Source organism: Pinus tabuliformis, chromosome Q (assembly GCF_031772625.1).
Source record: "Pinus tabuliformis cultivar Carrire ecotype Pingquan chromosome Q, CPIR1, whole genome shotgun sequence".
Lineage (NCBI taxonomy): Eukaryota > Viridiplantae > Streptophyta > Pinopsida > Pinales > Pinaceae > Pinus > Pinus tabuliformis.
The window spans coordinates 1,209,732,264-1,209,758,705 of record NC_142296.1 but is presented as its reverse complement, the minus strand read 5'-3'; the positions used below and the strand labels follow the sequence as shown (position 1 = coordinate 1,209,758,705).

The window sequence follows — 26,442 nt, the reverse complement described above, 5'->3', positions numbered from 1 at the left end:
AAATACATTCAATTCAGACAATACAACACTCAGAAGCAAGCAAGTGTCGAGATCCTTCATTAAGTATCATTACAAAATTCTGACACTAGCCTAGATGCACATGCAAACATGTTAAGCATACCAAGCATCTCTAGTGCATGCCACATGCATATCCTGCACAAACTGTAAGCTTGTAAGCTTTTAAAGATAATGAAAACCAAGTGAAAGAAAAAGTCATGGTACAACCTCATTTCAGAAACCTTCATGAAAGAAACCATAAAATGAAGGTAATTTTTTCATGGAGATGACATATGCCTGCAATTTGCTTTCAGAACATGTTATTCATCCTATCTTGGGTGACTGAAACTTGAAAACAATATTATGCACATAACATTCATAAAAAATCTAGAATTCTTCATTGTGAAACAACATTATTCCATGTGAACATAATCAAATATTGGTAATAACATATTGAGCACTAAAATATGTAAAATTTACCACGTTCAAATCAACAATCTGGGTGGACTGGCATTGTCAATGTTGATTGTTTAACATCAATGATATTATCAAAGGATGGGATAAATCCAGAGCTCAGTGAGAAGAACAATATGCATGGGTCTTACAGTCGACACAAATACATGAGAATTTCTCAATAACAATATTCACCATTCTGAATATAACTGAAATGTTCTTTCTTTCTAAATCTTAAATTTATTTCTGCTGATACAAAAAGGTTGTCTTATATACACCACAGTGCATGTAGATGCACAAGAATGAATAGGCGTCTACATTTCTGTTGTAGCAGAGTGATCAAAACATCTTTATACAATGATATGCTCCAATCACAATGTCACTTCATTACAAACCAAAATTCAGGATTCAGGAAAGAAATGCTAAAAGGTCTATTACAAGGAAGATTTCATTGGGATCAAAAAATGAAGATTTGAAATCACACAAAACTCCTGACAGAGGACACAATCTCATCTTTAGGCAACTCAAAAAGCCTATAAAAAGGGAAATACACGAAATATCCAACAGTGCTCAGCAGTAATCTGTAAGTACTTCCTTCCAGAGACACATTAAAAATCCCTATGGTAGCACGGATTCAGTGCCTATGGCCAGTCAACCAAGTTTATTGTTTACAGGATCAAAAATACCTACAGCCAGGACTCGAGGCAGTAGGCAGACAACATGAGATACAAAATATCCTTGCGCAATTTTTCAAGATAAAACACATTTCATTCAAGAGAACATGCATGTGTGGGACCAAGGGAGACGATTACAAATCCAAAAAATAACATCAGCCAAATTCAGGTAGAAATACAGCAAAAGGATATTTGTCACCTGAATTATGCCCAAACCCCATAGTTCCTCAATGACAATAGGTATGTTACTGTTTTCCATGTTTCCAGATCCTAGGGCACCAAATGTACCTTGTCCAAATGAGTATACCTCACCACTTCCTGAAAAATCAACATAGATTATCTTACAACATGATGGATTGTTAATTCAATATGAATAGAATAACTCAGCAGAAGCCAGATACAAAAAAACAAACCACCTAATAAGCATAGGTACAGCGTTCAGTTTATTTGATGCACACATGTACAAAGGGTGAACAGATCTTAGTTTTGGAAGACGCAGCTTGTTTCTGTGACATAAATGACATCAGAATGCTCAAGGAACGCACTTGCTTACCACAGTAATGGCACAGATTGCCTTGATTGGAGAGCAAATCAGATATTCCTTTATTTATGATTCATATAGTTGTGCTGTTTTAAGGATGGTCAATTAAACAATCTCCAGGGCTGTACTTTACTTCATCGTCAAGGCCCAACAGTTTACCCATTTCAAGTCTAACCCAGCATTTCTTTATTGCATGTCATTTTCTTCTTTTAGGGATGAGATGCGCTGGGCACTCTACATTTCACTGTCATTGCTTGTACTTTTGTGTCCCATTGACCTACTTCTGTCACTAGTGGATATCAATTTAATTTCAAGAAGCAAGCATTGAAATGATCTGTAATTGCAAGCCAAAGAGACTTCATCCAGTTATGTCGGTAGCCACCTTGCGATATATAAAGACTTTTACTTTGTCAGCACTAAAAATATTATCCGTTTATTATTAATTGATATTTTAACACTAGTTTATTTTTGGTGCTCCTCAAGTTCAAAAATTTATTTTTTGATAAATTCAGCTATATTTATAAAAAGCCAGGAGATCTACTTTTGTCCCTAGTCTGCAGTGTTATCACAATTTAGTATTATAATGTGTATTATTGGACAATGTAAAGAAAGTGATTTTCAGAAAGGCACCTCTCCAAATTCCTCACTTCTGTTGTGTGTGTATCAGTTGGGATCAAAGCCTCATTTCAGGATCTCATCCCGAAAAAATTGGAAGTCCACCTTTACATTCGGATCTGTATCAAGGATTTTATTGAGAGATTACTTTTTCTTTTCTTGGAAAACATTTTTTTTTGAGCCACAATCAGCCCTGTATGGACTTGTACAGTCTATCACATCAGTTGTCATACTTCTATTTTCTGTTGTATACCCTGCTTTCAGCTATGTCTACTACTTTTCTGCCATAAAGTTTTATTTTGCTGTATGGCATGTTTTTCTACTGTACAGAATACACACTGCTTTAGTTGATCAGTACTGTAGCATATGGATTTCCATAGCATCTGATGCTGGTCTGCTACAGGTATTAAAAGGAATAAAAAATTATGGATTGAGTTAAAATCTTTGGACATACGGCTTCACATGAGTATTTCTCACATATTTGGCACACTGATGTTGGATGTATGAATCAAAGTCTTAAATCCTGTTTACAGATGCAGCAGAATTTCGCAAATCAACAGAAGTTCATGATTGCAGAGATTCATAGGGCAATCAAGCTCCCCAATAGTGGCAGTCCCATTAGCATGCCATCTAACAATGGAACCAATCCAAAGGTGTAATGCAAACTGTTGACCACTAGAGTGGCACCTGATGATTATATGGAAACTCCATGCCCAAAGATGATCCAGAGAACACTTGTACCATCAGATATCATCAGTCAACAAAGTTTTTAAACTCTACTTCTATTTTCTCATCATCTTTCTTGTACCCAGATTCCACACCTTGCGGGCAATTGTCATAAGTAACACTAGTAATGGTGAGTTTTTGAGTCTGTAATAGGCCTAAGATGTTGGGACTCGATCAGCGAACGAGTACACCTTGGAGTGTTTTTTTTATCTGGTTAATTATCCCTTCTTTTTTAGAGGTAGATAATTTTCTGGGTTTTTTCACTCACGTTTTACCCCAAAGCCGGGGTGACAGTTTGAAGATTGAGCCCCTAACACATCTTAGTGTCTAAAGTCGATGTATATTACCATACTAGATCACACAAAAAAATTCGTGGAATTTGGTTAGGTCTAAGTAGTCCTTTTTTAATTTTTTAGATTTTCCGCACTGTGGCAATTGCTAATAAAATTGTATTTGTAAATTTGTAATATAGTAAGTAATGTCTAGAGAAGTTGTATGGGGTATGAGTAATGAAATTTCAGCCTCTCACCCTCAACTTTCTACTATGACACACTTTGATGGGTTAAAAATATTTTTTGAACCCTCAAAACCCACTTTCCCTAGGTTTAGTTGGAAATCTGGCAATTAATTAAGCCAGAAATTAAATAAATGGAGAACAATAAATATCTACACATGCTAAATGTTGCGGAAATGAGATGGAAAATTATGAGGGAGTTAAAGTGAAGTCCCAAGGTGATGTGGACTCCTAAAATCAATGTGGAAAAAGTCGAAGTCGGGATTAATTCGGCAAAGGTCCAAAAGTTGAAAAACTCGTCAAAGTCGGGAGTTTTTTGAAAAAGTCGGCAAAATTTAAAAAACACAAAATTATTCATTTCAATTTTATTTTTTTTAACATCTAGAGTATCCACAACATCAAATAAATGCATTTCCACATAAACATGTAAAGAAAGCTAATATATAATATTTATATGAAGTCTAATGCTACATCACATAACAAAATAGTGAATCAACTCCTGAATTTTGGGTCCTGTCTGAGTCTCAACTCTCAAGAGTCAAAATATCAACAAAAAATATAATAAATGTATATCATGAGTCATCTAAAAGTCATCAAGTAATCAGTCACTGAGATCCTCTTCCCCTTTTAATTTTTGTTTCCGCTAATTGTATTAAGAAATAAGTCATGCATTTATTCAGTAGATTGTAATATGCTTGGGTAATAAGGTGTCATGTGGTAGGTCCAATGAAAATTAACAGTGAGTATCACAGTAGATGTGAAAATTAACACTTGGTGACTCCAAGCTGCTTATTTTCTGAGAAAACAGTAGATGTCAGATTACTAACCTAGCCTTGGCATCTATTATTCAAAAACTCTTGGAGGTAAAATCCACTTCTGATGCATAACCTTTGCCCACATTTACAGGGAGTTCACCACTAAAGAAGATTCCCTTTCAAAACGTGCTCTCATTGCAGGAAGGATCTTTATTGTCACAAGATTTCACAGGTACTTTGTTCCTGTCTGAAAAATGGGTTCTTTTTTGAGGCACTGGTTTTGTTTTTTTTGGACAGGTTGTTGCTGTTTGATCTTCATGACCTCCTCTTTGTTGTTTCTTCTGGAAGCATTCAACAACTGTAACAATGTTTTTGATGGTGTGGGGTTCTTTCTACGGAAGACTATTGTATGCCTGTCCTTTTGGTACTTTTGTAATCTTTTGAAGGGGCAGTGGCTGTTAGAGTCTGGATCACTGAAAGCCTGGAGGCTTAGCCAATGTATACTTTGCTTTCTAACTAGAAATATGAAGTATAAAGATTTGTTTTTCCTTGGAAAACAAAAACATATCTTAACCTCAAAACTAACAGATTACAAATGAGACTACTATGCTTGCAAGAAGTATGACAAACAATACAATGCAATAACTTGAAAATGCATGGATGGAAGCTTCAACTTACAGTTTTTTCACCTTTGCGGCCTCTTTATCCGCGGCCTGGGAAAGGAGGCAGACTTTTTGGGTCGACTCCCGATTTTTTCCTTTGTGAAAAAGTCGCCAAAAAGTCGGGGGATTAAATCGTTTAGTTCAAAAAATCGCGTTTTTAGGATTAAATCGGGATTTTTTCCAGACTTTTTCCACACTGCCTAAAATCAAAGAAAGGACATGTGCTCAAATAAAATTGAATTTTTGGCATTAAAGGAGAAAGTTGTTTACTTGGAAATTCGAATTTGTGAAGTTAATGCACATCTAGGAGGATTTTGGATAATATTTAGTGGAGATTTTTGTGGGAAATTGTCCCCACATAGGTTACCACCCATATACACTTGTCATTCTATCATAAAATTTGAATTTGGCACATAAGAGAAAAAGAAAATGACGTCCACTTGCCAGGATTCAATTTTTACACTTGGCATTGGAGCTTGTTGGCATTATGGTTAGTAGTCCTTGGTGATGATGCTTATATGGCTAAAATACATCTTGCTATGGTTACGACTTGTCCATGATAAAGTCTCATATGATTCTTAGGGTTACATAGTTGGTGTTCAGATCAATTTTGATGATGCATATATGGTGCTTACATGGTGATCTTCATAAGGATAAGGAGAAGTACAAAGCTTGAATACACATTTTCATTACTTGATGATGAGTCACTCATATGCTGTTGTCGACATATAATACAGTTATGATGCAGGATTCCTATAGTTCTTGACGTTCACATGGATGAGGATTGTTGCAGTTTATGATATCAAGAAGTCTTGACAAAAGATCTTGAGCTCAAGATACATAGTACTGGATACATGGATGATTACTCAAAGTTGCATTGTTGGAAACATGATGATGATGAGTTCTTACCTACATGATGATAGGATGATACTTACATATGTTGATTGATGCGGATGTTCCCAAGTGATGATACTTGGATCATGCAGATCTTGATGTTGATGAGATGGCTATGGTGTTTTTCACATATGATATAATGTGAATGATTCTATATGTCATATGCAGAATTTTGTTCAAAAGGATGAGTTGATGCAGACATACCTTGTTATAGGTTGATGACTTATACACTAATGGACATATACAAGTTGTTGGTCTAGATGTTGTTGACAGATGCTTATGGAGAAGATCATACATTGTGTATGATAGTTGTTGATGATTATCATGATCTTATTTAGATGTTTGGTCTCTGTTATAAATGTCATGTAAAGGTCATATCAAGACTCATGATGTAATAATTTGTCTCTATCTATTGTAGTCATTTGATGAATCCCTTTTGGTCATATGATGTAATTTGTACCCCCACTATGCATGGGATGGATGATGTAATATTTCAGTCATGTATTGGTATCTGGTGTATCCCCACTTGGTTGGGTGGATGAGTGAATATTGGTATATCCCCACTTGGTTGGGAGATGGATGTATGTATGAGTCCTTGGTGATAGGAAGGTTATTTATGATGTATAGAGTCATGTTCTTCTTGTACAACATCCTTTTGCAGACCTTGCTTACAGTCAGGAAGAGCATGAACATCACACTTCAGCAAAGCAGAAATTTCAGCATGTACTCAAAGAGTGCATGGACATATTGGTACACCTTGGCATATACAAAGGGGGTGCTCAATTAGAGATTTCAGCAGGTACTCAGGGGGAGTATGGACAGCGGAATGTTTATCAAGGAAAGAGAATATCTTGGTCCGCCCTTTGCCCTTGATGTCAAAGGGGGAGAGTGATTTGGTGTTGTTGCCATCAAGTCCAAAGGGGGAGATTGTTGGCATTATGATGCATGTGTTGTACTTGATGGCAACCCACTCGTAGAAGAACAACTCACTTATACATAACTAGATGAATCTACAGAAGAGAGATCAGATGTGACAGAACACATGGGATGCAGGGCAGCTCAAAGGAATTAGTTCAGATGTAATGTACAATCACAACTCATTAAGTTGACAGTCCTTAGTATGGCAAGTTAGCTTTGCCATCAAGTCCAAAGGGGGAGATTGTTGGCATTATGATACAAGTGTTGTCCTTGATGGCAACTCACACAGATGACAGATCATAGTGCAGCAGGTCAGTAGCAAAGAGTGGATGATCAAACTACAAAGAATGAAGAAAGAAGAGTATATACGCAGGTTCACTATATACCAAGTCGCGTACATATGCAGGTTATACACAGGTTCACTATGTACCAAATCGCGTATATACGCAGGTTCGCTATATACCAAGTAGGGTATACACGCAGGTTCACTATATACAAAGGTGCGTATACACGCGGGATTGCTAATCAAAAGTCGCGTATGCGTATCCACACATTTTCATGCACGGAAAAGCACGTACATGTGGGAAAGCTTATTTTTGGGTCCGTGGTATTTAGACCTATGGTTTTGGTCCTTGGTATTGCGTCCGAAGTATTGAACCCAGGTATTGGGTCCCTAGTATTGGTTCTCAATGGTTTTGGACCATGGTATTGAGTAAGGCCTAAGACTATAAAAGGAGAAGAAAATCATTAGGCAAATGCATTGAGAAAGTCTTGAATATCTGATGAAGTATGAGATCTAGTACGCAGGTTATGGGTTCATGATGCTTTGCTTGATCTGATCTAAGGAGGAATCTCAGCGGTTGATGGAGAACAAGATGTATGGATAGATCAGGATCTAATGGCTTGGAATGAATCATCTCTATATGGTTTGATCATGTTTATTCTAGATCTGTATACTGACGCATGTAATGTTCTAATCTGGGTATAACTTAAGTTTGAAATAGTTGCAACTCATGAATGAATATTTATAGATGTATACGCTGGTTGATTATGATAGAAGCGCGTACATACGCAGATTAGATATATCTAAGTAGCGTATACCATATGAGCTATGATGTTTGAAGTTACAGGTGTTTCTGGTTGTTGATGAGTTCTGATGATTGTTTACTAGTTTTAGTATTCTGCATATTCAGATTGGTTGATTATGTTTAGCTTCAGTATTGATGGATGAGATCTATAATGGATCAGGATCAAAATGACTTATTGTGATCTGATGAACTAGATCTGGTTGCTAACATACGTATTATCTTTGTATATGTAATGATTTGGGTATGTCTGAAGTCAGGAAGTGCAGCGAAGTTATGAATAAGTAATTAATGACATATATGCTGGTTCGGCACTTCCAAGTAGCGTATGCACTCTGATGCATGATTTTTGATGATACAGTTGGTTCTGAATATTGTTGCAGAGTTCAGTGTTCTACTCTGTGTTCTGGTGACTGCATTTTGTTGACAGGGTTTCAGTGATTCAGAGATTGATGATGCTAGTGTTGATTGATTGTGTGCTTCAATGATATTAATGGGTCCAGTATGAAAATTGGATGAAACGTGGCCTTCAAATTATGGTGTTGTGCTTCAGGAGTATCCAGTCTGAAAATTTATGAAACGTGGTACCTGGAGGAAGACAGAGAAAGTTGTTGCCTTCTGTAGGTCAGCACCTACGTACTAGTACATCAGCTAGTACAAGAGCTAAGGGGGTGGTAGCTCCCTTCCAGTAGCAGCTGGAAAACAAGTAAAGGTTGGAGCATTTCAGTAGGCCGGCACCTACGTACTAGTAAATGGATCGGCTAGTACAAGAGCTAAGGGGGTTGTAGCTCCCTTCCAGGAGTGTCTGGAGAACGAGAGAAGGTTGTAGCCTTCTGCAGGTAGAAGCTTGCGTACTGGTATAAGACTGCACCAGTACAGAACCATTGTAAAGAGAAGTTTCTTATTAAAAAGAAGATTGAGACGACTTGCAGTAGGTGGTTTTCACCCACATTGGGTTTCCACCTTACATCATGGTGTTCATGTGTGCTTCTTGTGTGTGATGATCTGTTCTATTTTACTGCTCCTATTTACTGTTCATATGGTTAATAATGTTCTGATGCACTCATTAAGGATCAACTAACTGAATCATAAGTCTACTAGATATACGCTTGTTGCATTACACACAGTTGCATATACACGCGGTTTGCCTTAACTGAAGTCGCGTATATGAATTTTAATATGGAAATGAAAAAGTTGTATTGATTTGATAATACTGATTCACCCCCCTCCCCTCAGTATTATTTCCAACAGAGCTTCATTCAACAAATTCGAATTTCTCTTTGGGATTGTCACCTCATGCCACTTGTTTAATCACTTCTACATTAGGATTGGCTCCAATGCCATTTGTCATTGTCATTTTTCTTTGGGATTTGCTCCCAACTCTTTATATAATAGAGCCATGGGCTCTCATATTGTATCATGTAATACGAGCTATTGTGCTTGAGGAGACTCTGCGGAATTGTATTCACTACTTGCAATATAATACAACAGTCAGTGTTCTTCTCCTTGCATGTGTGGTAAATTCTTGACTTGTTGTTATGCTTCTAATTATTTTCTCATGTCAATATTTATTTCATGCTTGTTTCAAGTTATGTTAGTATGTAGCTATCTCATATTAGCATAAGAATTAATTATTTGTTTTAAGAAAAGAAATCTTCTAATGGATAATAGATATATCTCTAGGAATTATTTCCACTGCACTTATTTAATTTCATGTCGATTTAATGATTTGTGGTGAATTTTTGTAGATGAATCATTATTTGGTCAAGCTTTTCAAACGTAAGGAGAAATTCTCGGAGGAATCAACTCATTCTTGAAAAATATTCAAGGAGAACCCACATGTTTTGAATTCCAAAGTCTCATCTATATCTTATTTGTGTCTTGCAGAGATCCTTTCAAGTTTCTTAAAGCTTTTATTTCTTGCATCAAAATGTCAAACTTGGAAAAATTTATTTTTTACGTATTGTACTTTATTTATCAATATCTGGTTATTTCAAAGAGCTAAGTCATTGCTAGTCAAAGAAGAGAGCTTGCTCCTGGAAAAATTCATTTTACGTATTGTACTTTGTTTATCAATATCTGGTTATTTCAAAGAGCTAAGTGATTGCTAGTCAAAGAAGAGAGCTTGCTCATACTCTAGCCTAGCCTCTTGTAGATTATTTTTGTAACATACTTTGTTGTCATCTTTGTCTAACATTTGAGCTATTTTTGTATCCTTTTGAGCAAGATAGTTTCCATGCTTTGATTTGTAGACTTATTCATCTTGAAAGCATTTATAATATCTTGTGCTAACAATTTAGTGTTTCACTTTTCAGGGTTATTTTGGCTTTTCATTTGAAAGCATTTTACTTCATTTTAAGCAAAATACAATTTCATTTCTTAAAGAGAAAATACTTGGAATGCACTGGTTGTTTATGTATTTCATGCTTATCTTATAATGGTTAATGCTCATATCAATTTTCTGCTTATAAATCTTAAAGAGAATCTATTTAACTCTAACAATTCGCCAAGAAACTCACATCCTTTTTAAATTAACTTTTCATTAGGGACCCACCCCCTTAGCTAACCTAGGAGATAGCTCAAATGGAGAGAGTCGGGATTAGTGTGACAGCCCCTTCTCTGAGTTCCCTGCCACCAACCACACCTTGTGGGGTTGAAGAATTTCTCGCTGACTTGTAAGTAGGTGTAGGCGGCAAAGTCAACATTTTTGGCGTCGTTGCTGGGGACAAGTCTTCTTGTACCTGGGAAATCGACTAACTTTTGGTTTTTGCATGTTGGATTTTAGAGTTAGATTCCTGTTCAAGTGGCGACTCCACTTATTTCATTTTCTGCAAGGATTTCTGCTTGAAGCTTGCTTCTTGTAGATTTCTTGCTAATCTTGGACAAGAGCCTCTCTCTGGTATCCATTTTCTCTTTCAGGGTCAAGCGAGCATGACATCATGAATGATTTGTTTGCCCCTTGTGATTTTACAGTTTACTAACATTTTAGCTATCCAAATTTCATTCCGGATGAAGCCATTGAGGCTATTGAAGAGTTGCCTAGTTTTCTAGGTAACAATGCCATCAACACTGAAACTCACCTTAGGAATTTCCACCTCTATGTGAGCCAATAGTGCCATGATATTAACCATGAGGATGTTAAAATGAGACTTTTCATCTTTAAATTAAATGGAAATGCAATGGATTGGTTCATAGACTTGCCTGCTAACAATTTCGATTCTCTAGAATCAATCATTGATGCCTTTGAAGAAAAATATGGAGATGAAAGAAAGATCAAAACTCAAGCAAATGAGAATGATAAGGATCTCATCAAGGGGTTGACTCGAATGATTAAGGATATGCAACTCAACCAAGCTCAACTCATTAAGGCCATGGAGGAAAATCATGCACAAGCAATAAAAGCCATGGAAATCAATCATTCTAATCAGATGACCTCTTTTCAAAATAGGTTGCTCACCATGGAAGAAAAACAAGTGCAATTAATCAACACCATGGAAACAAATCATGCCAAGGAAATAAGTGTTATGAAGGCTAATCAAGTCACTTTTCAGAATAGGTTGGATGAAATGGAAAGATTACAGGTACAAAAATTCCAACTTAGGTTAAATGACGAATGGGAAGAGAACAAAAAAACAAATCGTAAGCCTCCTGATACACTGAAGCAATCTTCACCTCATTATGAAGAGGTCATTTACTCCATTGAAAAATGGCTAATTGATGGAGACTTGGATAGCACGGAAACAGAGGAGAATCAAGTTTATACTTCACCCATGTCAGACCACAAGCAAAATGGAGAAAGGCAAGTCAAAGAAGTCTTAGATACTTCAAATTTTCCTTCAAAGCATCTTCAAGATCGGGCAAGAAGGTCTACCTTGATAACCTCAACATCAACATCACAATCTATTAAGAAGAAAAGAAAAAAGCAGAAAAGATTTGGTAAATCTGATGGCCATGTACAACACAGTGTTGGGATTGATCAAATTCCTCACATATTTAGAACGGGACAGGGCACATCAAAAAAGAAGCCAATGGATCTACCTGAAAGCAAGCAGGTTCTCAAAATGAACTACAAAGAAAATATTTGATGCCATGGGACATCTTTTTGTATCATATTTCTAACATTATCCCTTGTCATTTTTGTTTAATTAGTTTTATTTCAATAATAAATTGTCATTTATGCTCTTAGAATAAATTTCCATTTCTTCATTTTTGTACTTGATTTCATTTGGTGATATTTTGAATGGATATTGATGATATATGTCTTTTGTCGGTGGATGCAGATTCCAGGTTCTTGCACATTATCACTTTGTATCTAGCATGCATCCCCATATGGAGCCAAATGTTGACCAATGGAGTGGCACCTAATGATTATATGAAAACTCCATGCCCAAGGATGATCCAGAGAACACTTGTACCATCAGATATCATCAATCAACAGAGTTTTTTAACTCTACTTCTATCTTCTCATCATCTTTCTTGTGCCCAGATTCCACACCCTGCGGGGAATTATAATAAATGATACTAGTAATGATGATTTTTTGAACCTGTAACAGGCCTAAAGTGTTGGGACTTGATCAGCAAACGAGTACACCTTGGAATGTTTTTTTATATGGTTAATTATCCCTTCTTTTTCAGAGGCGGATAATTTTCTGGATTTTTTCACTCACATTGTACCCCAACGCCGGGGTGACAGTTTGAAGGTTGAGCCCCTAACGCATCTTAGTGTCTAATGTCAATGTATATTACCATACTAGATCACACAAAAAATTTCATGGAATTTGGTTAGGTCTAGGTAGTCATGTTTTAATTTTTTAGATTTTCCGCACTACGGAAATTGCTAATAAAATTGTATTTGTAATGTAATAAATGATGTCTAGAGAAGTTGTATGAGGTATGAGTAATAAAATTTGCACCTCTCACCCTCAACTTTCTACTCTGAAACACTTTGATGGGTTAAAAATGTGTTTTGAACCCTCAAAACCCATTTTTCCTAGGTTTAGTGGGAAATATCGCAATTAATTAAGCCAGAAATTAAATAAATGGAGAAAAATAAATATCCACACAATGGAAAATTATGGGGGACTTAAAGTGAAGTCTCAAGGTAATGTGAACTCCTAAAATCAAGCAAAGAACATGTGCTCAAATAAAATCAAATTTTTGGCATTAAAGAAGAAAGCTGCTTACTTGGAAATTCGAATTTGTGAAGTTAATGCACATCTGAAAGGATTTGGGAGAATATTTGGTGGAAATTTTTGTGGGAAATTATCCTCAGATGGGTTACCACCCATCTACACTTGTCATTCTATCATAAAATTCGAATTTGGCACAAAATGTAAGAAGAAAATGACATCCAATTGCCAGAATTCGATTTTTACACTTGGCATTGGAGCTCCATTCAACAAATTCAAATTTTTCTTTGAGATTGTCACCTCATGTCACTTGTTTAATCACTTCTACATTGGGATTGGCTCCAATGCCATTTGTCATTGTCATTCTTCATTGCAATCTGCTCCCAACTCTCTATATAAGAGTCATGGGCTCTCATATTGTATCATGTAATATGAGTTATTGTGCTTGAGGAGACTCTACAAGATTGTATTCACTACTTGCAATATAATACAACAGTCTTTGGGGTAAAGCGTGATGGTGTTCTTCTCCTTGCATGTGTGATAAATTCTTGACTTCTTGTTATGCTTCTATTTATTTCCTCGTCTCATTATTTATTTCACGCTTGTTTCAAGTTATGTTAGTATGCAATTATCTCATATTAGCATAAGAATTAATTATTTGTTTTAAGAAAAGAAACCTTCTGGTGGACAATAGATGTATTTCTAGGAATTATTTTCACTGCGCTTATTTAATTCCATGTTGATTTAATGATTTGTGGTGAAGTTTTGTAGATGAATCATTATTTGGTCAAGTTTTTCAAGCGTGAGGAGAAATTCTCAGAGGAATCAACCCATTCTTGAAAAATATTTAAGGAGAACCCATATGTTTTGAATTCCAAAGTCTCACCTATATCTTATTTGTGTATTGGAGGGATGCTTTCAAGTTTCTTAAAGTTTTTATTTCTTGCATCAAAATATCAAACTTGGAAAAAAATATTTTTTACGTATTGTACTTCATTTATCAATATCTGGCTATTTCAAAGAGCTATTTCCTGGCTAGTCAAAGAGGAGAGCTCGCTCATACTCTTTGGCTTAGCCTCTTGTAGATTATTTTTGTAACATACTTTGTTGTCATCTTGGTCTAACATTTGAGTTATTTTTGTATCCTTTTGAACAAGATAGTTTCAATGCTTTGATTTGTAGACTTATTCATTTTGAAAGCATTTATAATAACTTGTGCTAACAATTTAGTGTTTCACTTTTCAAGGTTATTTTGGCTTTCCATTTGAAAGCATTTTACTTCATTTTAAGCAAAATACAATTTCATTTCTTAAAGAGAAAATACTTGGAAGGCACTGCTTGTTTATGTATTTCATGCTTATCTTATGATAGTTATTTCTCATATCAATTTTTTGCTTATAAATCTTAAAGAGATAATATATTTAACTCTAACAATTCGCCTAGAAACTCACATCCTTTTTAAATTAACTTTTCATTAGGGACCCACCCCTTAGCTAACTTCGGAGATAGCTCAAATGGAGAAAGTCGGGATTAGTGTGACAACCCCTTCTCTGAGTTCCCTACCACCAACCACACCTTGTGGGGTTGAAGGCTTTTTTCACTGATTTGTGGGTAGGTGTAGGTGGCAAGGTCAACATTTTTGGCGTCGTTGTTGGGGACAAGTCTTCTTGTACCTGGGAAATCGACTAACTTTTGGTTTTTGCATGTTAGATTTTAGAGTTAGATTCCTGTTCAAGTGGCAACTCCACTTATTTAATTTTCTACAAGGATTTCTGCTTGAAGCTTGCTTCTTGTAGATTTCTTGCTAATCTTGGACAAGGGCCTCTCTCTGGTATCCATTTGCTCTTTCAAGATCAAGCGAACATGACATCATGAATGATTTTTTCACCCCTTATGATTTTACTAACATTTTAGGCTATCCAAATTTCATTCTGGATGAAGCCATGAGGCTATTGAAGAATTGCCTAGTTTTCTAGGTAACAATGCCATCAATATTGAAACTCACCTTAGGAATTTCCACCTTTGTATGAGCAAATAGTGCCATGATATTAACCATGAGGATGTTAAAATGAGACTTTTCGTCTTTTCATTAGATGGAAATGCAATGGATGTAGGAATTTACAGGGTAAGTTCCTCAAACAAAACACCAAAGGACACCGCTCGCAAACAGATCACAGATCAATACACCAATATTGTCGACGTGGTTAAAACCCTCAAAGAGGGAAACAGTCCACGGCCTAAGCCAACGCGGCCACTTCAGGAAATTTATTAATAAAAGATTGAAAATTTACATAAGCTTCTCTCATGAACGGTTACCCTACAAATGACCCTCCATGCTCTTTATATAGAGATCATGGACCAATCGAGTGTTAAGCCACGGATCAAGTGTCAGTAATACCGAGAAGAGAATGAGCCGTCGGATCACTACATATCGTGACGTCGGATTGTAAGTTACAAAAGTACATAGTAAAGAAACACACTTTATCTAACTCTACACTAGACCAAGTTATACTTAACTACTTCCTATGTGTCGGAATATCCTAACAATGGATTAGTTCATAGACTTGCCTGCTAACAATTTCAATTCTCTAGAATCAATCATTGATGCCTTTGAAGAAAAATATGGAGATGAAAAAAAGATCAAAACTCAAGCAAATAAGAATGGCACCCAGTTGTACTCAAGAATAGTTGATTAATAAAATCCTCCTCTGCTGCACCGGTTTTTCTCGCAGTGGGTTTTTCTGTGTTGATGTGTTTGATTCTTGTGCATGTATTTGTTTTTGTATTATGGTGTGATGTTTGCAACAGAATTTATTTTAATGTTTATTGAAGGGTTTTCGTAAATAACTTATTGGAAAATAAGTAGGTAAAATAAATCAGTGGTTGCAATGATAGAATTTTCACATGGTATCAAAGCAAGTAATCAGAGACAAGAAGGGAAAATCAATTATGGGTCGAGACCATGATGCAAAGGCATCTACGTCAAGAAACTCGCACAGATTTTCAAAAAATTGCACAAGAGAGTAATTTCGATTTCTCTATGTTGGCTTCCAGATTGAAAGAAGAAGTTGCTTGTGTGACAAGCTCTGCATCATCAGCAATATGGTGTATACACAGTGGAGCCTCCTAGTATATGACGGGAATCCGGGAATGTTTCTAAGATTATCAGGAGGAAAAGATGAACTTTTAGATCACCATGGGGAATTAGGCAAAGTGTATTCCAGTAGGGAAAGGTACCATAGTTTTTCAAACAAAAAGAGCGATTCCGTGCTACCAACGTGCTGTATGTACCAGGACTGGGGATGAACTTACTTTCCGTATCGCAACTTCAAGGCAAGGGCTATGATGTTTTCTTCATCAAGCAGAAAGTATACGTCAAACACCAGAGCTGGAAAAAGAAAGTGCAGACCGGGATCAGAAATAACAGGTTGTACAAATTACAACTAGAATCACCAATGCACTAATAGGCAGTCATGGAGACAAGGATTTGAACGAACTATGGCACAGAAGAATGGGACATTTGCACCATGGGGCTCTAAGAATTCTCAGGAAAACTGTAACATGAGTTTTGAATCTTAGTACAGAACGAGATGACGTATGTTGAGGATGTGCTCTAGGAAAGTATGCCAAAGCGGCATTTCCTAGAAGTAAAAATAGGGCCAAGAGTGTACTAGGATTGATACACTCAGATATTTGCGAACCTATGTCCACTAAAGCTCTTAGTGGTGCCGAGTACTTCGTCACCTTCATTGATGACCACTCAAGGAAAACTTGGATTTATTTTTTGAAAACCAAGGACGAGGTTTTCTGTCGATTCAAAGAGTTCAATGCTCTAGTGGAGAACCTGACAAGGAGTAAAATAAAAGTTTTGCGCTCAGATGATAGTCGAGAGTATGTCAATAAGGACTTCACTGATTTTTGCACTAAGGAGGGCATCAGAAGAGAGTGGACAGCTCCTTACAATTCTGAGCAGAATGGAGTAGCAGAAAGAAAGAACAGGACTATCGTGGAAGCATCTAGGGCCATGATGTATGATCAGGATATACCAAAATTCCTGTGAGCAGAAGCATGCAACACAGCAGTCTATGTTCAGAACAGAACTCCTCATCGGGCATCGGGCAAGACTACTCCAGAGAAAGTCTTCATAGGGAAGACACCTGAAGTTAGTCATTTCAAGATATTTGGGAGCTTAGCATATTGCCGCATACCCGAGGAAAAGAGAAAGAAGTTGGATCAAACTGCAGAGAAAGGATATCTAGTGGGATATAGCGAGAATGCTAAGGCATACAAAATCTATCTTCCAAGGAGCAAGAAGGTAGTAGTTCGACGAGATGTGAAGTTCATGGAAGATAGGGCCTTCAGAAAATCTCGAGAAATGCCTTCCGAGGAGCAGTCAAAAGATGAGTTGTTGGTCAAACCACTTCAACCAATGAAAGTAAAGAATTATTCCTCGGATCAAGAAGAATCAAAAGAGGAGGAGGAGCTAACAGAAGCACTTGCTACCAAAGGAAGAACGAGCAGGGAACTTCGTCAGATTCTGCGAGATGCAGAGGATTTCATCGGTGCACCAAGAAACAATAAAAGGGAGCGAAAATAGCCAGATAGATATCAAGCATTAGTAGCTCAGGATGGGGAGCCTGCCAGTTTTCAGGAGGCTGCTCAACATCAAGTTTGGTTGGATGCGATGGTAGAGGAATACAATTCCATAATGGTGAACGATGTCTGGGAGGTAGTGCCGAGGCCTCAAGATAGATCTGTGGTAGGTTAGAGATGGATCTACAAGATTAAATACGCTGCAGACAACAATGTGGAAAAATACAAAGCCAGGTTTGTGGCTAAGGGGTATGCTCAGAAGGAAGGAATTGACTACGAAGAGACCTTCGCCCCAGTAGCCAGGTATACATCTATTAGAACCGTGATATCTCTTGCAGCACAGATGGGATGGGAGATTCATCAGATGGATGTCAAAACAACATTCCTGAACGAGGTGATAGAAGAGGAGGTATACATTGAACAGCCAGAAGGCTTTGAGACACATGAGAAGAAGTCTCATGTATGCAGATTGAAGAAAGCCTTGTATGGGCTGAAACAGGCACCTAGAGCATGGTATGGTTGAATTGATGGCTACTTGCAGAAGATGGGATTTGTCAAGAGTGACGCAAATCCAAATCTCTACTATCTGGTTGTAGAGAATGAGCCTCTAATCCTAGTATTATATGTGGATGATCTCTTCCTGACAGGATCACCTAGGCTCATCAGGGATTGCAAGAAGAATCTAGCCACAGAATTTGACATAAGGTTTTGGAAGAGATGCATTATTTCCTGGGGTAGGAAGTTTGGCAGCAAAAGGGGGAGATCTTCCTTGGACAAGGGAGATATGCTACAGAAATTCTGAAGAAATTCAGGATGCAGGATTGTAGACCCATGGCTACTCCAATGATCACCAACTGGAAGAAAATAGATGCATCAGAAGACAAGGATGTTGATCCCACCTTGTACAGGCAGCTCATAAGGTCCCTGATATATCTGGTCAATTCCAGGCCAAACATTTGTTACGCTGTCAACACCCTCAGTCAGTTCATGGTGGAACCAAAGAGGGTGCACTGGGCAGCCACCAAACATGTTTCAGATATATACAAGGAACAGTCAATTATGGACTCTTGTACACCAGGAGTAAGGATATCAAATTGAGTGGATTTACTGATGCAAATTGGGTTGGAAGTTCAGTGGATCGGAAGAGTACCTCTAGGTACTGTTTCAACATTAGATTGGTAATGACGTCCTGGTGCAGTAGGAAATAGAAATCTGTAGCTCTGAGAATCCAGTGTTTCACGATTGGTCAAAGCATATTGATATTCGGTGTCACTTTGTCAGAGATTGTGTCCAATGAGGAGTTATACATTTGAGCTACACTCCTACAGGAGAACAAGTAACAGACATCCTTACCAAGGCCCTTGGAAGAACAAAGTTTGATTATTTCAGGGAGAAGATGGGGATGATAAAGAATCCATTTTAGTAGCAGAAATGGTTATGATGTGGCAGTGCAGTAGCAGTCAGCAGTAGCACGATGCAGCATGATGAGAAGAGGTTGTAGTGCAGATGCAATGTTGGGAAGAAGGACCAGCAGCAGCACGGATGCAAAGGGAGTTGCAGTGCAGATGCAGTGTTGGGAGAAAGGACCAGCAGCAGCACGGATGCAAAGGGAGTTGTCGTATGGATGCAGCAGTGGCAGTGGCAGAGCCATGGGCAACAGTGCAGAGGATGTTGGGCGGGGAGGCCTAGCATCAGCACTGGTACCAATGCCGTATAATCGGGGTGATGCTCAGTGTAGAGTACTACTAGAGCACAGTCCTCGCTAAGAGGGAGTCTTGATTTGTGGTAGCAACGGATGTGCTCTAGCCATGAAAATTGGTGGAGAGGCTAAAGCACATGAGATCTCCAAGGCTCAGAAATGGTTTGGGCGGATTCTACCCGGTTTAGGAGATATTAAAATAATTAATATTTTTAATGGATTTCATAAGTCTAAACTTAAGAAAAATAAAATATTAATGGGTATTAATATAAAATTGGGTTAGAAGGTTCCAAAAGACATGGATCAAGCCAAATCTAATATTAGCAGTTGATTAGAGATGTAATCTCGGTCATTGAAAGACCAATGGGAAAAGTATAAGAAGAGGCTTGAGGGTCAATTGGAGAACACACTGAGGGAGACCAGTCAGTTCGCTTTTTGAAGCGAGGTTTGCTGAGAAATTCAAACTAGTGGTCTGGATTGCAGCAAGAGGTAGCGAGTACGGAATAGAAAGGTAGGAACAGCACCAGAAGATCAGCGCAGAGATTAGAAAGGCCGACGCAGAGGCAGCAGGACTGCACAGTCACTGGTGGGCCTGCGTCGGCCTCTCTAATATCTGCATTGATCTTCTGGTGTTGTTCCTACCTTTCTATTCCGTACTCGCAGTCACTAGTGGGCCTGCGTGGGTGACGCAGAGAGGCCCAGCGCTGACGCAGAGAAACAGGAGCTGATGCAGAGGATCTGGGAGCTGCACAGAGGCCAGCAAGTTTGACACTGAGTCTGGGGGAGGGTGCTAGAGAATTTATCTCTGTTGGGTAAGCCAGTTTGGCACCCAGTTGTACTCAAGAGTAGCTGATTAATAAAATCCTCCTCTGCTGCACTGGTTTTCCCGCATTGGGTTTTTCCAGGGACGATTGTCCAAAATATATGTGTTGATGTGTTTGATACTTGTGCATGTATTTGTTTCTGTATTATGGTGTGATGTCTACAACAGAATTTATTTTAATGTTTACTGAAGGGTTTTCGTAAATAACTTATTGTAAAATAAGTAGGTAAAATAAATCAGTTGTTGCAGTGATAGAATTTTCACATGAACAAGTTGTAGCATGAAGATCATTGGTAGCAGCAACAAATGCACACAATGAATCAACCTTCCCTTCAACTGAATCAACACTGAAACATTGAAGCACTGAATCAACCTTGGCCCACCAAGTTCTGCTCTTACTCCCAAAGTCTCTCTCTTGCAATCTTCTTCAACTCTCTCTCAAGTTTGAATTCTTCTTTCACAATGCACAAGTAGTGAGGGGATAAAGAATGAGGCACACATATATAGGAGGAGCAAAAAATCCATGTCATAGAGGATGAGTAACTCGCATGCCAAGAGCGTAACTCATGCCTATTTAGGAAATGTAACGCATGCCATTAAGGAGGTACACATGCCTTTGTAACTTATGCTTTTAAGAGAGAGTGTAACATGTGCATTAAAGAGTGTGTAAGAGGAATCTTTTATGACACGCTTTAATGAGAGCGTCAAAGAGTGTAAGAGCATTAATGAGAGCATAAGAGGAATATGCCATGCCAATAATGAGAGTGTAAAAGAACATTATTAAGAGCCATGATTGAGTGACTTGAATTTCTTTTTAATAATAATATAATAGTATCATAAGAATAATAATATTGATGATTAAGTCGAAATTAAACTATTATGATTGATTGATGATCAGAATGGATTTTCCATCAACAATACTTGATTACCAAGATGAAAGGTGATTTGCTATTTTTGGAAAGTCATACTTGAGACTTTCAATTTTTAGAAATTCATCCCTGCGCTGCCAAATTTTCAACACATCCTTCCAGCAACAACATAATTTGCAACATTATCCATTATGACCTGGACAACATGTTGTGGACCTACCTCCTGAATGAACACGTCCAACAAATCACATAATAATTATGCATCTTTGATATGTGCAGATGCATATGCAGATCTCATAAACATTGTCCCCTTGAGACAATTAACCAAGAAGTTAACAAGGGTTCTATCCCTCTGATTAGTCCAACTATCTGACATCATAGTGCATCTTGTGTGTGCCCATGATGCCATGAATTGCTCCAAACTTGCAATGCAATCGGCCTTTTCATTTTGAAGAATAAGCCCTCTCAAGTCATCATAGGAAGGGACTTTGTACCCCAGGCCAACAATAGCAATAGCATCAAACATAAGCTGGTAAAATGGATTGTTCTTGCCAATGTTGAAGGGAATTTCACTCCATAGAAAACACCTACCCACCAACTTGTCAACTTCTTCCTTCTTTTTTTAAAAGTTGACCCAATAGATGGTTGTGCACCAGGTGTGGTTCTAGGAACAAAAAATGACGAGGCAATTGTGGGGTTGGCTATAGAAGTTGATGCTGAAGAAGAACCACTCTCATGGTCACCTACCACCACTCCACCCCTTGCCATTTAAGTCTTCATAGCTTCCTTGTTCAGTTGGGTTGACTCCATCAATGTTGCACTAATCGTTATCGGGATTAATTCGGCGCAGGGCAAAAATCGGAAAAAAAAATCGTAAAAATCGGGAAAAAATCGTAACATACAAAAATATTCTTTTTTTTTTCAATTTTTTTAATATCTAAAATATCTACAACATAAAATAAATACATTGACACATAAATATGATAAACGAACTAATATATAAGATGTTTAATATCATTTTTAGTGCCACATCACACATAACAGGGAATCATGTCCTGAATAGTAAGCCCTGACTCATGACTCCCAACTCAGCCTCAAAATATCAACAAAAAATATAATAATGTATCTCATATCATGAGTCATAATATCATATACAATGAAATGAACCAAATAACTAGAGTCTAATACTAGTGATTTCCTTTGCCCCTCTAGATGTAGATGTCGGTGGAGTTGGTAGTAGACTTTGTTGTGCTCTAGAAGCTGAAGAACTAGGAGCTACAGGAGGTAGACCACGTCCTCTACTAGTGACAGGGGTAGCTTGGGTCACCTCCTCATAAAAAATAAATAAAATAAAATTTATTTTTTTTTCACGCCGAAAGAAAAATTGCGATTTAATCGGCCGATAATATCGCCGACTTGAAAAAATCGCGATTTTCCGATTTAATCGCGATTAGTGCAACACGGGACTCCATATCTTTTAATGGTTTGAAGGATTTACAGATGATTTCTAGAGTTGCACCTATGCAAATTCCTACTTCATGTCTCAGAATTTGTGCAAGGTGGAATTTCAATTGGAATACTCCCCTTGTCATATGCTTCCCACACAACTTGCAACTCAAATTTGATCTATCAAATCCCCCATCGGTTCACCATATTCCCCTAGAGCTCCAAATGTCTTGTCATGTTTGATGTACTCTTAATGTAAGACTGAACCTAGGGCACAAGAAACAATCAGCGTTTTGACTTTTTGAAATTAAAAAACCCTCTGATATGAATAAAATATATATAAAATAATACAAATAATGTAAACAATAATAACAATAAATAATGATTAATTAACTAGTAATTAGTTAATGAAGAGGTATGTCCCTAAGGACATGACCATTGGTGAAGAGGTATCTGCCTAGGTATATAAGCAGGCCTCACCCTCATTTGTAATCATCTCATCAATTCTTTATATAATATTCAATATACAATTACTTGTCCTACAATGGATGTTCGTGTCTTCGAAGTATATTTGTTCGTTACATTGGTATCAAAGTTGTTCGATCCTCTGGCTACTCAACTGCTGCACAGATCCAGTCTGATCTAGCCTTTGGCCATCAAACTTTCGTCAACATTGTTGCTGTCGAGATTGAAGTGTTTCGCTACACAAGTTTTGGAATTTCTCCATCTTGTCATTAGGCCTTTGGCCATTTAAAAAAAAGGAAAAAAGATTATATTAGAAAAAGAAAAAGAAAAAGGCATAAGAGGGAGAGGAAGAAAGTGTATAAAAAATAAAAGAGAGAAGACCCAAAATAAAGAAGAATGTAGATTATATATTAAAAAAAAATTAATAAGTATATGAAAACAAAATTATAAAAAATAATAATAATAATAATAATAAAATAATATATATATATATATATCCCAAAAAAACAAATCAGCATATATTTATTATAAAAAAGAGTCAAGGGAAAAAAATAATAAAAAATATAAATTTAAAAGAAAAATTAAAAAAATAAATAAAGAAGAAAATTGCGTACCTGGAAGCGGACCTGAGTACTGCTCGCTGACGCAACCGACGCTCAACGTGGGAGCCAACATCAGCTGGCCGCTTTCGCACCTTGCCCACGCCCATCCCCAATTGTGCCACTCACTACCAACCAGCTCGACGAGTTGTCGCCCGCCACAGCCACCGTGAATGCACTACCAGTGGTGCCACAACCAGCCGCATATCTGCCAACAACGTGCCACATACCCGCCAACATCGTGTCACCGCCAACCGCATATCTGCCAACAACCCACCCACCAGCCCATTACGAATAGTAGCCCAACCCAGTGTAACCCCGACAGGCCGCCCAGTCGCCACCAACTCACAAAGTACCTACAACTGCCTCCCTTTACAACACAACCGCCATTGTCACATGGCAGTCGCCATACAAGTCCACACTCCACCCACAGCCATCCGACCCGTTGCATCCACGCTCCGCCCTTTTTCCAACAGCCATATTGTTGTCGTACACCATATCAATTTGTGGCTTATAAATGTGATTGTTCATAGTTGTTGATATGACACTCGTCCCTAGCCACAGTCGCGATTTTTCCCAACCAATTCAACCACCAATAGACCTTGCCATAAATCTGACCGGCAGCTGACGTTATTCCATTATTTAGTCAACTTATAAACAAAACTTATATTATAGTTTTATAATTTAGTTAATTATATAGGTCAAAGAAAAATAACCATTGAATACGTGGGAAGTTAAGGATATTAAATATATATATATATGTATACATGAATGACTTATATTTTATAAAAGTAAGTAAGTTAGGAAAAAAAAATTAAGAGGAAATTAGTGGAATTAAGGTTATTTGGAAAAAAAAGCAATATATATATATATATATAATGGGATTAAAAAGGAAAAGTAAGTGGCTTTTAAAATACAAAGACTATATGAAGTTATAATCAAAGTATCATTATTAAAAGTTGGAAAGAGTTACCTTAAAAAAAACTTGTAAGTTCATCCCGAAAAAAAGAAAAATGACGAGTAATGAAAGATTTCCTAAAATCTTTAGTAAATATGTTAGTACACTATTTAAAATCAAACGATCACTCGCAGGAAGAGATATTATAATCTCTTTCAATCCTACTGAAGATAGTAATTTTGTTATTCCTAAATGTGCTAACCAATTAGTGATTCCTGAATCGAATATAATTGAAACGAATTTTGTTGACATAAGTGACAAACAATATGACATAAGCAATCTACAACTAAGTATTGGGGATTATACTTTTATCTCGCAATTCACCGTGAAAACCTTATTTTTTGACGATAGTGACATTGTTTTGGGCTCACCCTAGATGGAAACTCTAGGGTCCTTTATCCTAAATACAAAAAAGAAGTTTTTGACATTTTCCCACAAAAAGACAAAAATAACGCTACAGGACGTTACTTTGAAGCTAGATTCAGTGACGCCAGAAGACATACAAGAAATCTCAAAAGTAATTCTTCAAGAAAGTAAAAAAGCGATACAAAATATGCAAAGGGAAGTTGACAAAATCACCGCTGACAAAAACGAAGAAATTACTTGTCTTAAGGACCATAGCGAGAAATTACTCACTCAAATTAAGAAACTTAAAAATGATAAGCAATCATTGAAAAATAAATTAGAAGAACTCACCATGAAAGAGGTATCAAGGTCGTCAAATGCAACCGTTCAAATTGAAGATAAGGGAACAAATGTTGATCCAATCAATATCACAACTCAAAAAGAGGACAAACCAGTTGAAGGAAAAACATATTCAAATGTTGCAATTCAAATGATGAAAAATCCAAATGAAGATTTTGTAACCAACTCAACAACATCAGTATTTGAAGTAAATCAGGAAGTTGTCACACACAAGATAAAGGAAAATCAAACCACAAGAACTCCCTATCGACATCTGAATCACAAAAGCATACAACTCAATCAATCTGCATATAGGTATCACTCGGATCATAAACAACAAACTTTTGTTCTGAAGACTACTAATGTCAGTGCAATTCAGTCTTGTGATAAACGTTCACACGATGTATCTAGTAACAGCAAGATTCTGCAAAAGATTAATTTAGGATGGTCAGATCCTTTCTCAATGCGACAATTTTGTTTGTCACTTAAAGGATCCTATCATCATGTATCAACAAAAATGGCAATTCAAAGAACGCCGAAAGATACAAAAGACAAAGAAATAGATGATACGCCTTGTGAGCAATAAGTTTTGAGGACAAAGCTTTTTGAAGGGGAAGGCGATGTTATGAATAAAATATATATAAAATAATACAAATAATGTAAACAATAATAATAATAATTAACGATTAATTATAGAGTAATTAGTTAATGAGGAGGTACGTCCCTAAGGAAATGACCATTGGTGAAGAGGTATCTTCCTAGGTATATAAGCATGACTCGCCCTCATTTGTAATCATCTCATCAATTCTTTATATAATATTCAATATACAATTACTTGTCCTACAATGGATGATCTTGTATTCGAAGTATTTTGAAGATTATTGTTGCGTATACGAGCTTTGTTTGTTACACTACACTCAATGAAATAATAATGGCAAAAAAAAAACCCACTCCCTGCCCTAGCAAAATCAAGGAAAATATATGGGTGACTGAAACCCAAGGAAAAACAAGGAAAAAACAAAAAATAGGGCTGAAATTGATGCCCATACCTGAAATCCATGGCCTGGTGAAGAAACTCGTTCCAAAATCGAAATTTCTTTGTTTGGGATCCTAAATACCTCGGTTTTCTCCTCTCTCACCCTTATAGATTCGTTCTCCTCCTCCTTAGCTATCTCATTTGACCTCTGTTTGCAAAATGAAACCAAAAACAAACAAAAAAATGTTTATAAAGTCGTTGTTCTGCACCCAGGCAATTTTTTCCTATTGACTCGTGATTTTTTGGTGATTTTTATGATAAAAATGCGATTTTTTTATTTTGAAAAAATGCCCAATTTTACCAGCCA

General features: G+C 37.1%; 1 protein-coding gene across 3 annotated transcripts in view; it reads right to left on the bottom strand.

Moving 5' to 3' along the window:
- The window catches only part of LOC149224132 (uncharacterized), a 370,062-nt gene that overhangs the window by 300,272 nt on the left and 43,348 nt on the right, over positions 1–26,442 (bottom strand). For all 3 annotated transcript variants that reach the window (XR_016249501.1, XR_016249502.1, XM_089386010.1), the window contains exon 5: positions 1,324–1,442. Coding sequence is in view for 1 of the 3 variants with exons in the window: in XM_089386010.1 (XP_089242136.1) it covers positions 1,324–1,442 (119 nt within the window). In the remaining 2 variants the exon portion in view is untranslated. The remainder of the gene's footprint in view (positions 1–1,323; positions 1,443–26,442) is intronic.